This window comes from Colius striatus, chromosome 3, assembly GCF_028858725.1.
Source record: "Colius striatus isolate bColStr4 chromosome 3, bColStr4.1.hap1, whole genome shotgun sequence".
Classification (NCBI taxonomy): domain Eukaryota; kingdom Metazoa; phylum Chordata; class Aves; order Coliiformes; family Coliidae; genus Colius; species Colius striatus.
In genome coordinates this window covers 74,043,892-74,061,140 of record NC_084761.1, presented here as the reverse complement: position 1 = coordinate 74,061,140, position 17,249 = coordinate 74,043,892, and the positions used below count along the sequence as shown (strand labels likewise).

At 39.9% G+C, this 17,249-nt stretch overlaps 1 protein-coding gene across 1 annotated transcript in view; it reads left to right on the top strand.

Annotated features, from left to right (window-relative positions):
* LIMCH1 (LIM and calponin homology domains 1) overlaps positions 1–17,249 on the top strand; it is a 181,519-nt gene that overhangs the window by 113,262 nt on the left and 51,008 nt on the right. The window contains 5 exon segments of the mRNA XM_061992263.1: positions 3,832–4,027; positions 8,338–8,587; positions 9,251–9,523; positions 15,040–15,330; positions 16,844–17,098. Coding sequence (XP_061848247.1) covers positions 3,832–4,027; positions 8,338–8,587; positions 9,251–9,523; positions 15,040–15,330; positions 16,844–17,098 — 1,265 coding nt within the window.

The window sequence follows — 17,249 nt, the reverse complement described above, 5'->3', positions numbered from 1 at the left end:
GCAACAAGAGACACTTAATCTCAGTAATGGTCAGGATTGATAACCAAGCATGTGTCTACTGAGGATAGAGGGGTCAGGGAGCAAGCATGTAAGGAGATGACAGCACTCGATGCTAGTGTTGCATGTGTTGCGCATACTGCTTATGAAAGACTATGCAGATGTAATCTCCAACTCACAGAGAGCTCCGTGCCTGCTACTCTCTCCCCATGTCATGTAACAGCCAAGTCATCACATGCAGTAGGGCTTGGGGACCATGAGAGTCTGCTCTTTACTCTCCTTGATCTCTGTGCTACTGCATCTGCACTGGCTGCAACTCTTCATTCCAGCATCTCATAGGGCCAGGACCCCATTGCCTCTGGAAAGGAAGAAATACTTAGCTGACAGTTGGCAGTTTCCTGTACTCTAGCAGGACCAGAGAGACTTAACTAGATGAGTAAAATCCCTGTTTGTGAGCCCAGTTCCTGTGAATAAGTAGGTGGAAACAGAGGGGAAAAGAAAACATCCTGCTTCTCTGTAGAGGTTTATTTTGGTCTTTGTTTGAAATGACCTGCTCTAATCACTCATGACTTTGCCACTCGTGAGTGATGTGACTGAGCCTAAGCAATAAAGAAATAAAATTAATACTTCCAATTGTTTCAAAACAGAAGATGCAAGTAAGGAGCAGTCTCGACTCCAAATAATCTGAAAGGTGAAACAAAGGCAGACAAAACAAGGGAGCTAGGACACAAAAATTGCCAAAGTGCGAGTTATTAGTGCTTCATAGTATCACAGCTTGTTTTTTAATGTTTAACCTCACAGCACAAGGTCCTTCTTTTTCAAGGTGATGTTTACCCATCAAACTAATCACCAGAACATATTGGAGGTCCTATATTGAGCTCTTTTGTGGGGTGAAGTAGTCTGGGCATGATAGACAGCAACTGGCTGGACAGTGTAGAGCGCTGCAGGTTCAGGACAAAAGCAAGAGGGTGGTACTTGATTTGTTGCAGATGTTAAAGCTGGGAGCAGAGTAGAGATCTCATAAAATCTGAGAGCTCTATATTCCTTTAATGTAAAACCAGAGTACTTTGCAGTCCTGAAGTCTTGTTTAGGTGGTGCTGTTATGAGGGCTGATGGCCACTTATTTTAAGGTCACCTTCCCACTCCTATACCCCTGCAATATTTCCCACTGGCAATTGTGGGCGTGTTTGTTACAATGTTTGAAGAGGATTTAGTTGTAAAATAAAATGTGTTAATCATGCTGTGCAATACTCTGATGTTCTTTATAGCTGAGCTTGGGTGATGAAAAGACACTTTATCACATCCTCTAGTGGTATTTTTTTTCCACAGAATGTAATAATTAAATCAGCCATAAATTCAGTCTGGTTTAGTTTTTCTGTTATAAATCCTCTCTGCCCTCTGTTTCTTAATAAGCAAATCAAAAGACAGCTAAGATGTAAGTTGTCTCGGACTCATCTTTTTCTGCTTCTCATACTGAATGGGGTATTCATTTCTAATTTTATTCATGCTACTCTGTTTTTCATTTCATTAACTATTGGATTATGCACTCTTCTCTACTTTAAAACTATAAATTCCCAATGGCAAAACATCCACAGCTTTTTGATTATATTTAGTGGGTGAAACTTTGAATACAGCTTGGTGACATACTGTGTTTTTAATTAGGTAATATGAAAGACTAATGTCCTGTTGTGTGTCATGTTATGGTGTTATCAGTCACGTAGATAACCACTTTCTCATTGATAACATTTAGGGGATGACGCCTATTCAAGGCAGGACAAGTACCCGTCTGTGAGACGGGCTGGGAGAGTAGCTTTGCCAAGGGGAAGGCTGTAAAGAACATGTTTACAGAAGTCTAGGATCCCATCCTGGTGCCCGCCTCCTAATTCCTGGTGAGAGGCATGCAAAATTAACATCAACAGGCCTTTGAAAGCAGGCTCTGCAGAACTCATTAGTTCACAATTGGACTGTTTTCAAACTCTGAGAGATAGTGAAGGCAGGATGGAGCTTTTTGCCTGAGTTTAAGTCCCTGTAGTTGCAGAGCAGTTCTATGTCATTCAAATACAGTGATTTAAGAAAATGGAAATTTGCCTGAGGATTGAGTATAGCTGATTGGTATGGAGGGATGAGAGGATTTATGGATTTGGGATTTTAAAAAAGATTTTTGGATCATGTCACAAACAGGATTTTGATAGGATTTGTAGATTTGTTCTTGGATGTGTGTAACTCATGCAGATTTCAGGGAGACAGTTCTTTGTTGTCTAGTGTTTTGATCAGTATTTTAGTTCACTAAGTGGATATGGGGAAGGAAATTCCTTAAGATTCAATTACAACTTTGTTAGATGTTAGATTTTATTTCTTTTTAGAAAAATATCTTGACTTCAGTTTGCAGTGAGGTTATTTAGTGACAATATCACAGTTTAGCTTGGCCTTAGGCGACCTTTGCTGCTGCCCTTAATGTGGTATTTTGGCAGAGTAATAGTGAGTGGCACTAATTAAGCGTTCTTCTTGAAAAGTCTGCAGGATGTTGGGTTCGATCTCCCCTCTTTGAGCCTCCCTCTCTGCCAGCACAGAAGCTTTGGTGTGTTACTGCAGGGTTCTTCTCCTTCCATCATTTCTCCAGCAAACCCGCTTTCTTGTGGTGGTGGCTTACCATAGCGTACTGTGATGTTCTTGATGGATCTTCTTGTTGGCGATACTAGTAATGGGTGAAACCTTAGCAGTCAGAGACAGTGGAAGCTGTGCTCAGCATAGCCATTGTGTTTCAGCTAGTGGTAAGCAGGGGGTGCTTCTTAATTAGGAATTAATATTCAAGTGCTTGTGAGGGAAGAAAAAATATCACATTCCAGCCTCTTTGCCTCACAAAATGTCAGTCTGATAATGGCACCCACATCTCTGACTTTACTTACTGTCAGGGGAGAAAAAAACAGATTTATCTTTGAATAAACTTAGTTATTTTTGGTTTTGCTCAGCCTATGCAATTGTAATTAATGTTAAGATACTCTCTAAAACAAGGGATTTATTATAATGCAAGGGTGAGGATGGCTTCTGTTGACCTTTTCCTCTGCTGGAGTTTCAGTGTTTTAGTATGTGCTGCTTGCACTGGAAAGAATTTATAATCACAGGGCTGTCAAAGACAACCATTGTTCTCACTGCTCTGAACATGTGGGTCAGCTACAAGTGCTTTCATATCCCCCAGAGCCAGGAGCTGGCAAAGAGTAAAGAGCACAACTGAATTCTTCTGAGGCATCAGGAAAAGTATTTTGCATATTTTTCATTGCTGATTGCTTCAGAAAGACATCCCTCTTTCATAACAGGAATTTCTCTTCAAGGTAGAGGGAGGCTGGGGCACACTGCTTCATTATTTTGCCGAGCTGAAGCAGCAACAGCAAATGCTGTCTGCTGGTCTCCCAGCCAGATACAATAGATGGGCAAGGGGAGGGGGGGCGGATCTTTTGGAAAGCAGCAGACTTAAACCTGATGCAGGCATGATGTTAAAATTATAGTGCCTTTGCTTGTGCTATGGACTATGGACAACAAGTCAAGTTTCAGGTTACTTTCAGTTTTGATCTGTTTATTAACATGCCTATTGCAACTTTTTTTCAGCTCAATGTGCTAATCTAGTGAGCGGGCTTTCCTCTTAATCAGCATCAAATTGGGGTTTGTTGCAAGCTTGCACTTTTATTTTGAAGGGGAAAAGGGGCAGAAAACAAGGAAACCCTTTTTGGGGGGAGGTTTTCAATATTTGGGAAGACACTTTGTTGTCTGATGTGTAATGATCTCATGGGTCTGTCAGTGGCTTCTTTATGAAGAGGTACCTGCTGTACTTCCATGTAGGAAACAGAGGATATCGAGAGCCCGAAGCGCAGCATTCGTGACAGCGGCTATATAGACTGCTGGGACTCGGAACGCAGTGATTCCCTCTCCCCACCTCGCCACGGCAGAGATGATTCCTTTGACAGCCTGGACTCCTTTGGCTCCCGCTCGCAGCAGACACCGTCTCCAGATGTAGTTCTCAGAGGGAGCAGTGATGGTAAGTACTGGTCGCAGCGTGGCACATGCATAACGCTGTGACGTGGAAGTAACGTTCCCGGAGCAAATGTGCCATTCGGAAGCTGGACACAGTCTCTGAATTGTGTTAATCCGGTGGGAGAACTGTTCTGTGAATGCTAATTTGTGCTCACAGAGGTTTAGGTGACTTTGCCAACAACTTACTTGAAGTCTATTTCAGGATAGCGTAGTGTTGGAAAATGAGTTACATCATTGCAGTGAAATTTTATGATGAGAAGGGTGCTTTTCTGGGTTACAGTGTAAGAGGATGTTGTGCAGACTCATTTTAATTTAAAAACTAGGCTGGAGTGAAAAATAAAAGCACAGGAACAAGGGAAATACTGAAGTGAATAAAATGCTTGCCTAAGTGAACCCTGGACAGATAAATGACATAGAAATATCTTGGGAATGTCTGGTACCTGACAGAGTTTTGAATTCTGAATTACAACATTTTACCAGATGTTGTATTTGTTTTTGTGGTTTGAAAAAAGGCGGGGTTGGGGGGGGGGGGGGAAACTAGGTGAATTAATAGCTCCTGGCGTCAGATCTGTGGACATCTGTGTATGCCTTTGAGTGAGGACGTGCAGTTCTAGGCTTAGAGAAGGGGTGCTGCTTCTCAGACTTTCTTGTCTGATTCCCAGAGGCTTGTAAACACCATGAGCTGAGCAAGGAAGGACTTACTAGGGCTAAGGGTGTGGATCACGCACTTCAGTTACCTATCGTGTGCAGGATTCTGGCTCAGAACCAAAGGATGCTTGATCGAGGCTCCCTCTGCATGGTTACATTCCCAAAGATCAGATGATGCTATATTCCACACATGAATCACTTCTCCAGAGTAGTGTCATTTAAATAAATAAAGAATTTTTAAAAGGAAGAGTAGAAAGACTTTTTGGTAGCAACCAGATGTTCATACTACTTTTTATAATGTGAAAGCAGCTGATGAGAGTCATAATTGGACACACAAGAGATTTCCTGAAGTGATAGGGAACTCCTTACAACTTAAAAGCTGACAGATAGAGCTGGTATCACAGATGAATTACAAAAAAGCTGTGTGGAAAGCAGGTCTAAGATCTGTTTTGCTGTTTTGAGTGGCCTATAGTACTGGGTTTGTTGCTGATTGACCATCCAGAACCAGCTACTTGGCTAATTCCCTGAAATATCCTGATGCCTCCTCAGACACTGAGCTGAGCACAATCTCCACAGTACAAAACATATTTCTACTGTCCCAAATGAGACACAAGTGTGGTGTTGGTAAAAAGGAACACTTCACAGATCCTAATCAAGAAGTGTGGCTCCATCCAAGTGTTCAAGTCATGTCTAGTGTCCCTGCCTACTTGGAATGGGTGGGCACCTGGTTACACACATCCTGTAGCTGCTTCCTATCAACTTCTGCTGTATTAGCAGAATTTTGGAAGATTTTGTGGTTAATTATTTGCCACAGTTAAGACATACTGCCTTGTCACATTCTTGAGTCCATAACAAACACAAAATAAGACTTATGCATACAAAGCTTGTTCTTAAAAATTAGTCTTTAACCATATCCAGACCCAGGGTGCATGCAGATGCTGTGTGCACACGTATGACTTGTCCAGCTAGCCCTTTCTAATATGTCCCATTTTCCCCTGCTCATTGCTGCCATAACTTCACAAATGTCTCCTCCAAGAATTGCAGGTGAGGTGTAGCTTGGCTGACCTTTTCTGTGAAGGCTCTTACTGTGGCCCCAGCAGCCAAGTATTTCACTCAGCTACATGTAGGTTTAGATACATGAAAGCTGGATGGAGGAAAACATTCTGCTTGCATTGCTTCTCTCCCCATACAGATAGGAGCTTCATAAACACAATAATATGATAGAGAAATAATGCCATAATTCCTTCCACTCCCAGAAAGAAAAAAAAGAAGAGATCCTAAGGTGATGATTAGTTTAGGTGAAAGCAGTAAGTAATACTACCCTCACTTTATTAAATCTGTGATTAGCTCCACTGTTTAGGAACTGCTCTGGTGTCCTATACTGACCTTTGTCGAAAAGCAAACAAAGCCAGTGGCAGAGCAGTATGGTTTGTGTAAAACACAGTAGAATTGCAGACTGACCTGCCTGTAGAGTTGCTAATGTACTCAGGAATGAATAAAACCCTCTGCTTGGCTGGAAGTTGTGCATGGATCCTTGAACAAAGGATCTGTGCGTGTCTGTAGTGCAGAGTTGTTTGTTATGGTTTATGGAAACTGGCCACTGCTTCTCATACTTGGAAACATGGAAGAACCAAGTTAAGGTTATAAAGTTATATCTTCCAGTGCTTGAGCTGTTTGCTTTTGCAAATCCAAGCTGAAAAAAATTTCACAAGTAAAATATGAATAATTAAAGAAGATGTTGGTCTTTGAAGTGCTCAACTCAGAGATGCTGGTTGGCAGATCAGTAAAGAGGGAGATGAAACTCTTCTAATTCCTCTGCTACTGTGGTTATCTATTTCAGCATTTCTGTCTGCCAGTTCAAGACTGGTTTTCATATGATACAAAAATAAACACTAGAATAAATTCAAGGGCAAACAGAATAGCAAATAATAGTAAGGGATCTTTTCATCTTCTTTTAGCTCCTCTGTGGCCCTGCTCAATGTAATGATATTACAGCTCTTCAAACCTCAGCTGTCCTCAGACATCTATGATTCTGTGGCCATGTCTCCACTTTTTGTTTAGACATAGACTCAGGTTACCAATCATGGTGCTAGTTATCATATGCTCTTAACCAAAATCGTTCAAGCAAAAGATTCTTGGCAAAAAGTGCAAAAAAGTGATTTTTGTCTAACTAGCTCATTTCCATCGTGTCTTGTTTTTTTTTTTTACTGTACCCTTTCACTCTTCTTCATCTGTCTCCAAGCAGACATTAAATAACTTAATCTGCTGCAAAAGCTCCTTGAAAAAAAACATTCCTAGCATATTTAGACCTCTTTTCCTTCCCCCACTTTGAATTATACACAAGCTACTTGTGATTTTTATTACTTCATTGTTTTCTGTTGCTTCATTAGGTAGCTCAATGAATTAGCTAGTAATTTATTAGAGTGGTGAATTAGTGAGAGGGCACAACCTGAGTGGCTTCTCCTTACCCCAAAAATGGGAAGAGCTATTGCATATGCAAGTGCCAGGAAGGGGCCAAGGGCCAGAGACATACAATGCTCCAAAGCTGGGGGAAGGTCTGAATGCTGGTGGGAGAAATAGCTTCAATATGCTCTGTTTCACTCATCAAACCAGGGCTTGTGGTAATGTTACATTGCTGGGAGATAATTATTTACATAGCTTCTTTATGAATTTCTTAAAAAGGCTCATGATGATGCAGCCAATCTAGTGAATGTCTGTGAAGTGGCTTCCGAGATGGCTATGAGGGCAGTTATACTGCAAATGCTCTTTAAGGTATCAATCCTACCATTTAGGAGTTTTGTTGTCAAGTTAGAAAAGTCTTGCCTAAGTTCCTATGGTTTAAATGGGTTGTAAATATCAGGAAGCTTAGTTCATTTGAACAAAATAGTCACTCATCTCTGTCCATCTCTCATCTTATTCTCTGTAACTCTCAATTTTTCTCTCTCACCTTATTTCTCCTCTGTGCCAGCAAGTATTCTTCAGTCTTTGCTGTGCTGATTAAGCCTCTAAATCCTGAGATCCCTTCCCTCTCACCAGGCACCTTCCCATCTGACGATCAAGTCTCTGTTTTGTAGTGTGCTAGACTGATTGACCAGGCAACTGATGAGGCTGGAGAAGGGATCATCTGAGTCTTCCGATTTATAATGTCTGTTCTCAAATTTTGGTCAAAGCTGATGCTGTGTGCATTCAAATTGCCATTAATATGTGTGTGGTCACATATTCCTATCATTCTGCAAATGCAGGGGCATGCAGCCCTTTTTTTCTTGAGCTTGTGCTATGGACATACAAGTCCAGATTCAAGAGTGTGAATCAGGTCAAACATACCCACATACCCAGCTATAATTCATTTGGCCTTTAGTCGGGTAAGCTTCTGTAGCTGTCCTGGCTTAATTTGAACCTGATTTTTTATTATGTGAACTGCAGCTGAAGATTATTTTTTCAGGGATAGAAAATAAGGGTTGATTGGAAAAAAAAATATTTACTGTCTATGTAGGTTTTATGGCTACTGCCTTCAGTGACTGATTTTAAAATATAAATAGAGGTAAAAGTGGACTCATTTTTTGGTATTCACATGCAAAATGTATTTTTTGGTGGTGTCTTCTCTGATTTATAATTTTTGAAAGATTTGTGTAAAGAAGAGGGATACTTTTTCTCCTTTATCATTAGGGAGAGGAAGTGACTCAGAAACTGACCTGCCACACAGAAAGATGCCAGATGTGAAAAAAGATGATATGTTGGCGAGGAGGACCTCACACGGTGAACCCAAATCAGCTGTGCCTTTTAACCAGTACCTCCCAAACAAGAGTAATCAGACTTTCTATGTACCTGCTCCACTTCGGAAAAAGAAAGCTGAAAGAGAAGAATACCGAAAGAGCTGGAGCACAGCAACTTCACCACTAGGAGACAGACCTTTCAGGTAAGACTGGCCTGTCTGACTTCTCTCTTCCTCAGTGATGATGCTTTAACACTTGCCTAATTTTCATTCATGTCATAAGGTGTGTGAAGCTGTAGTAAGTCTCTTGCTGAGGTGGTACTGATAAATTGTTTGTAGCAATTGGTGTCATAGAAAAATAGTGAGTGGGAAATCATTGTCTTCATGTTGTTATTTACCATACAATACAATGTATAACTGAGTTTGACAAAACGCTGGTTAATGTAAGTACTATGGATATTGACCCAAACCCAAGACTGGACAAAAATGTTCCAAATGACCTGTCTCAGTTCTCAAGACAGTTACTCGCTGACAAATGATACTTATAAGTAATGCTCCTGTATTTGATCAAAATAGTTAATTTTTTTGCTGTGTTTTTTAAAAAATCAATTTATTTGTATGTTGTATTCTATACACCAGTACAATTCCTGTAGCTGTGGCTGTGTTTCTGCATGCTATTTTTGTCAACTGGTATTTCACTTTTGATATGACCTAAGAAGAAATTTCCATTAAAGAACGTAATTATCTTCTCAGATCATTCATCAGAATATCCTTTGGTGTCTTGATATCAACAAAATGTGCTTATCATAAATAAGTGTGTATGTTTCAGGCATAGTGTACATTAAAATACCTTGTATAATTCAATAGCAAACCCCACCCTGAAACCATAGAAGAAGAACAGAGTGAAACATCAGGACTGTGTCAAAAGGAGAAAGTGGGCTCCATGGCTCCTGAGGCAAGCTCCCTTAAAAATCCAGTAGGTTTGAATCAAAGTGAAGGAAACTCCATAGACCAGTCTCCTTCATGTAGTGCAAAAGAAACATCAGCACCCAAGGGGACTGACGCAGAAGAGATCAGAAAGTTAAGAAGACTGGAAGAAGCTGGCATTAAGGTCATGTCAGCAGCCCAGCGCTATGGCAGGTTAGCCCAACGGTGTGGGAAATTGTGCACGCTTCACATTTTTAGGATTGACTGGAGTATGGTTTTCCTCAATCCGCTGTGATTTCACTTTTCCTAACAAAAATCCATTCTGCTAAGCACTTAACAATTGCTAGTGAAGGTCTTGGTCTGAAAAGGCTTGTGATGTGGCTGCTGTGGATCGCAGAGTTGTATGATGCTAACTGTATTTGTGTTGAGAAATGGTATCATTTTACAGTGTAATGTAAACAGACTCCAAGAAAACTCCTACACAGACTACTTCTCACCTTCCACCTAATACTTTCTTGCATTTAATAAAAAGTTCCTGTAAGTATACATTTAAAATGCCTTGTTTAGGCAAAACATTCAGAAACTTACTTTGCTTGTTGACAATGTGATGGTTTAATTTACAGAACCACACTTTTTAGTTGGTTAATATTTTTAGCTGTTTTAATAAATCATGCATTCATTTTAATGGCAGGAACTATAAAAGTATGGTGCTTGTTAACACATGTACCAGTTAAAGGAGGCATAGTTCCGCAGTCATAATTTGAATGACTTTGGCATGGAATATCAGTAGTTATTCACTTATTACCTGTGTTATTTATTTTTGGATGGTGTTCAGTTTGGTTATTTCCTGTTCTTTAATTTGAGAACCGAATGATGACTAGGCTCACTGCCCACTCTTTTCCATCATCTGGTATCAGATCCTCATAAAAAAATCTCTTTTTCTCATGGGGATGGCCCACAAAGCAGAATTTCAACCAACAGGTCAGAACTCAAAGTTCTCAAACGGTAAAAATGGTTTGACTAAAGAGTTAGCGCCCAAATGTCCTCCCATTCAAAACATTTTATTTAGGATTGTGGGGTGAAATCCTGACAGTGAGTTTAGCAGATGCTGACCTACAGTCTGGGCTTTGAAATGTAGTAGTAAAAAGTACAAGTCTTATGTGATAAAGCTTGTTTATAAACAGAGTGAAGCTTGTCTGTGGCCATACACAGATGTGACATGCAGATAAGACAGTCACATCTGTCATACATCCTCATCTGGAGTTTGCTTCACACTGTAATGAACCAGTGTTTGTGGTTGTGAGCTACTGTTTTAACAAAGTCAGATACTAATGAAGAGGAAATATCTGCCATAAATTAGTCCTTCAGGCTCAATTAGTGTGCTAGTTGATCAGGAATTCATAAAGCATTAGGGTACTAGCATAATCCTGTTCTGAGTTTGAGGCTGTAGTGTTAATGGTAGTAATGCTGTAATATGTAGTAAATTGTAGTAGCACCTTGTGTTTAACACTGCAATACAGTGCACAAAAAGTAGTGTTTGCATTTGGAAGGTGCACACCACGTCGAGAGTTCCTTTTCCAACCCTGAGCTTGATCTACTGGCTTGATATCCACAAAAGAAGCACATGTGATCAAATGGGTGATTCTTTGGCAGGAAATCAGATCTGCTCTTTCCTGCTCTTTCCAATCTGTTGTCCTGTCAGGGCTGAAGCAGAAGGGAGGAGAAATAGCAAGCTGTTTTCTTCCCTTGGTTTCAGTGGAAGCTACTTATGGAGTTTTGCAGCAGGAGGATGGAGGAGCTGCCGATTTTCTGCCCCAGCTGAGGGACAAAGAGCTTTGTAGTCCAAGCTTCACCATAATGTAGTAGAAGCCTACTCCTGGGGACTGGAGAAAGGCATGACAGAGGAGGCACTGGAAATTGAAGAATAGTGGGTGAGGAGAAGAGAGGAACCTTATGGCAATACTTTAGGATATAGGGGAGCATTTAATCATCTGTCTTAATGACTCAGAGCTTGGGAGAGTTTTGAGTAGCTTCTTACAGGAGCAATCTTTACAACCCCTTTCCCATTACCAGAAACAGCTCCACACAAAACCATGACACTGGGCACCTCCTCTTCTTCCTTCTCCACTGACCTTGGTGTCTGCAGAGATGTGTTCTCACATTCTCACTCTTCTTCTGCTGTAGTTTTAGCATCTGCACAACAACTTCTCCTTCTCAAACATGTTAATCACAGAGGCATTACGTCCATCACTAATGTGCTCAGCCTTGGTCAGCAATGGGTCCATCTTACAGTTAACTGACACTGACTCTGTCAGATAGAGGGGAAGCTTCTCACTGCCCTTTTCAAAGACGCCACCCCCTGTAGCCCCAAAACCTGCCCACATAAACTCACTACATTCAGAGCCCTTTCTTTTTCACCTGAGGTTGTCAGTTGTCTTCTAGTTCCTCTAAGCTGTTTACAGGATGTTTCCTCTCAAGATATTGACCTCAGAAGGACACTCACTCTGACTTTGAGTTCTACTGGGCATCTAATTGTTCCTAAAGCTGAAACTCAGTAGGGGACTTTTCTGGATCTGGCACAGGAAGGATTTGAACTTGAATGTAAATGGCGTTTTTTTGCTTGGAATCTAAGTACTTATATGCATTGCTGTAGCATGTTCTAGGAAAGGACTCCATTGAACTAGATACAAATGCATGCCAAAAAATATTCCCCCTTCCCAAAGGATTCTCTTTATAGCACGTTGTTTTATTGATATGTGATCTTCCTTGCTTGCTTATTGTATGCATCTGTCTGTTACTTACACTATTGTATCTGAATGATAAGGATCAGATTCACAGAGACTGCCTAAAGAGGAGACTTTCAGTGTGTTGAGATGAATGATGGAGAGGAGGACATAAGAGAAATGTTAGCAAATGTTTTTTGAATTTTCAACACAAAAGGGATATGAACTCTCATCTTGACAGTGTGTAAGCATGCAAAAGTCTTTCATTGTTCCGAAATGTAATGTAAAGATCCATGTGCCTTCATGAACTCCTGCTGCAGGGAGTGCTAGCACCCACAGTCTTGATGTTTTGGAAGCACCTGCTGTACCAGATGTTGTTTCTGTAACAGCTGAGGTTGGGTGTGCAAGAGCAGTTTTCAAATCTGCAGGGAATTCTAGTTCATTGCTATTCTTCGCTATTTATATGGCAAACTGGCCTTAAAAAGCAGTTTTGAGACAATCACAAACTGATTCAGGAGACCCCAAAATGTCACATCTAATCTCTCATTCTATTAAAAGCAAAATGTAAATGAATGGAAAATATTCTTAACCTGGAAACAAGCAAGTGAAAGGGCCTGATAAGGAGAAAGATGATTTGACCAAAGTCTGGTTACTTAGTAAAAGCTGTAAGTTCTTCAGTTATTCATTACAATGACTCATAGTTACTCTTTTGAGCGTAATAACTGTATATTTCTTTGTTACCACCCTTCTCAGAAATGCTGTGTTTGATGCTCTGAAGCTTTAATAGCATTGACAAACATGAGACTGAAAAAGCCAGCAGTTTTTAGTCAATAATCACTTGGTTATACATTGCTCGTAAAAACTGAAAGCATAAAATAAGACCCCTAACCTAGCCAGCTGAATGCTCATCTTCCTGATTTTCATTTAAGAAGTAAATATAAACAAATTTTAATGTAGTATTATGTGATTTGATATGAACCCTTTATGTCCAGGGATCTGAAAAGTATTTCCAAAGTCTTGTTCAAGTTATTAGATTTCAGTAAAGGGTAACGATACCTGTAGTAAAGTCTGGTTTTAAAAATTAAGTTCATCATACATACCCTGGCTTATTTTGGAGAGCAAGTCCCAGCATATGTTACTTTTAGATAATTGTTTGCCTTTGTGCCTAAAACATTATCTGCCTTAGATCAGTATATTTTCTCTGACGATTTCATATTCTTGTACTGGGGGGAAAAAAAAAAACAAACATGTCTTAGAAAACCATAAATGAAAGGTCAGACTCTTTCCCTGGTGGTCATCTTGTGTTTACTGTATTGCAGATTTAAAAAGCAATTTGGATTTGGGCAAATTATATTTGTGGTTTAAAAGTAAGTGATGTAACATACCTTTTCAGCAGTGAAATCTGAACCTGAAGATGACCTCGTAGGGCTGGTGACTTTGATAAATACAAGACTTAACATTCTTAATAAACTTCTTACCACTTTTTTTTTAATGGAAGAAAGAGTAGCAGAAGATTCATGTAGAGTATCATTAGTGGAAGCTAAGGGACCGGGCCACCCCTTGATGATGGAGGAAGTTGAGAGCCGTCTGTTCCTGCTGTTTCTGAAGCTGTTGTGAACAGAGATGCTGATGAGCTAGAGGGACAGCAGTTCCCTTTGGAGTGCCATCAGACAGTTTTGTTGGTTGCTTTAAATGAAATCTTGATTCTTCAGAGACATCTAAAGAAAAAATTGCCTTTGACTAGTTTGAGAGCATGCTCTCCACATCACTGCCAGGGAGTCCTGAGCCTTGTGGTGTACCAAAGTGAAGACGGGCAACTTCGTATTGCTCCTTTGAGCCTGAGCCAGACTGACTTGTCAGGGATGGTTTATGGCTTCCCCATAACTTTCTCCGGCTATTTTGTTGAGGAGTACTTTGAGAGGGCAGCTGGGGCTGTAACGTAAGTGACCTGTGTAATGGGCTTGCAAGACTTTAAAATGTTTTTAAAAACAGCTAATTATAACGCTAATGGTTTTTACAATAGTAGAGAAACTTGAAGCAACCCCTGAGCTGTTTAGATTTGCTTTCTTAATGTCAGTCTGCTTAATTCTCTCTGATGCCTTCTTTTTCCCTTTTGTATAGCAAGGTGTGTTATGTTACCCACCTTGTATAGCAAGGTGTGTAAGAGGAAGTGCAAAATATTTGCAGCCTACAAAAGTACTGCATGAAACAGTCTACTACTTGGTATCCAGCTTCCTAAAATATCAATAAATACAATTTGACATTTAAATGGAAGAGTCACCTAGCTCTTGCCATCTGTCTTTTCAATTTGCTTAAGAGTATTGACTGTTACAAGTTGAAATAAGCTTAATCTTACTGGGCACCAGCTGTCAGGGATCTTTATTGTCGTAATCTGCAGTGACAGCAATGCTGTGTTGATATCAGTTGCGTTTCTGACCAAGGGTGACAGCAGTGAATTCCAGTATGCCAGGATCATTGTAACTTCTGTATGTCAGCAATGGAAGGAAGGAAAGCTAGTTAGGGAAAGAATCGAGTATGGATGTGCGTGAGAAGAAAAGCAGTTAAGAATATTAGGTTAAGCAGCCTCAACAATTACTCAGACATTAAGGAGGAAAAGTGCTAAATATCAGATATTTCAGAATTCAGCAATGTTGGCCAAGGATCAGGTGTTTTGCATCAAATCTCTATCTTTGTTTAAAGTCTTCAAGAAGTTTAATATTGGCATTTACAGTACTACATCCACTGCATCTAGTATGTTTAACTACTAGTTTTTCTAGCTATAGCTAAAATAAGTAAAGATCCAACGTGCTGATTTTCTTTGTGAAGTCTTCGCAGCTTTGTTACTTGTATATGAGTTTTATTTATAGCAAGGCTTTGACCAGTCTAACAGCAGCCTGGAGCATATTTGATTAGCTGTGCTTGTTTTATGACTGGGAGATGAATGCTATCACTGCCCTGTCCTTCCCTGGTGCATCAAGAGCTTTATTTAATTTTGCTCTGTGTCAGTAAAAAACCAACATGTGAAGACAATGGAAGCATCCCAGACATCATCCTTCGCAAGGACAACCCCTTCATGACATCTTATCAAGGGAAGGATTCTGGTTCAGAAGATGAAACAGCCAACAGAGTTCCTGATTTAGAAAAGGATGACTTTGCCGCCCGGAGAGCCAGAATGAATCAACCCAGACAGATAGTTCCATATAGCTCCTTTTTAATTGGACCCTATACGAGTAAAGATAAAGGTAAACTGGAAGATGTTAAAAAGCCATTGCAGAAGGAAAAGCAGGAACATGCAAGGTGTGCATTCGTGGTCTTTTTTTCTGTTATAATGCTTAATTTCACGTGGCTTTTTGCTGTGTAGGACTAAAGCTGTCGTGGCTACAAAAAAACTTACAGTGAATTAAATGCAAATGCTTTATCCTAAAATGATTTAAAAAAAAAAAAGAGATATAGACTACCAATTATTTTTTTTGTTACAGTATCAGTATGGGGAGATTAAATTGGCTGTGAGTGCAAATAACATAAAGACATTTGTTGTCTAAGCTTATGAGACTGCTCATGAGTGTGTGTCGTAGAGAATAAACATACAAGATAAGTTTTGCATCTCAGCTTTTTTGCTATATTCAATGAACATTTTTGAATGCATTTGTTTCATCTAATGCCTTTATAATGCCTTATATACACCTTGCATAAAACACGGACCAGATAAGTCTTTAGTTAAGGCACTGAATGTGTAAGTCTGCAACCAACTTATGTTGCACATAGTCCTAATGTTTCTTATACAGCTTTTTTTTTTTTTAATGGAACATAGAATCATAGAATGGTAGGGGTTGGAAAGGACCCCTAGTCAACCTAGTCCAACCCCCCTGCAGAAGCAGATCCACCTAGATCAGGTCGCACAGGAACGTGTCCAGGTGGGTCTTGAAGACCTCCAAGGAAGGAGACTCCATACCCTCCCTGGGCAGCCTGTGCCAGGGCTCCCTCACTCTCATAGTGAAATTGTTTTTTCTTATGTTTAAGTGGAACTTTTTGTGTTCCAACTTCATCCCGTTACCCCTTGTCCTGTTGCATTTGTTACAAGATTTCAGCCCAGAAAATCTCTTCATTTTTCAGGTCAGTGATGCAGAAGCTGCTGCATACAAGTATCTGATAGGAACAGTTTCTCTTCAGGAAACAAATACATTTGTTTTATTTGTGCAAAGAGAAGTTTTTGTAGACAAAGTGACTAAATACACATTACAGTGGACCTTGACTGTAATAACTCATACATTCAGAAAACTTCTCTTAATACTTAGGAGCTCTTTTTGGTATTGCAAAATGTGCCCTTAGGCTGCTGGTAATTGATTATATTTACATTTTCTGATGACTAGTTTGGCAGGGAATCTGAAGAGCACATAATCAAATTTTAATATTCTGATGCTATTGATAGGACTGTAAGATCAAAGAAATTCTATAGTACATGTGCAAGCAAAATTTGAATTCACTTTGCCAATAATATGAAAATTATATATTTGTAACTATTTCAGAGAAAGTTTATTGTAGGAATGGAAATACAGTAATAACTTGAGGATTTTCCTTGCTTGAGCTAGGAACAGAAGTCATGCGAAGAAGTGGTCTCAGTAGTACAGGAGTGAGGTGGTATAGACAAGAGGTTTCAATTTGAAATGATTCATTCTTAAAATTAATGTAAGACTAATATTAGAAATTCGGTTTCATCTTCTTGTGCTCTGAATCTCTTCTTCTGACACTGATTTATCATTGCTCCCTCAAAATATCTTTTCTTGCTGAACTGGAATGTGCATTAAATTAGAAGAAGACGTGTGCACATGGCATCACCAGGGCAAATTGTGACAAACAAAGAGAACCTACTTCTGCAAACTGAGAAGACTGAGTCAGAGGAGGAACAACAAGTGAAAGGACCTGATATGGAGAAAGATGATTTGGCTAACCAGAAATCACAAAGCGTCCTTCCTCAGCTACAAGAAGATGTGATTTTTGTGAATGCCTCTATAACAAAAGCAGATCTGGAGACCTGGAAAAGATTGAAACTATCAGGGGAGCCCAGGTACGGTTTCTGCCTGGGGACAGGATTGGCACCCTGGGGAGCATGTTTAGTTTGTCACAGTCTGCTGTGTGTGCTTGTGGTTTTAAACTTGAAGAATGCTTTGTCTGACAACCGGTTTTCTGGAGGAGTAAAAAAATCTGTACAGAGATGC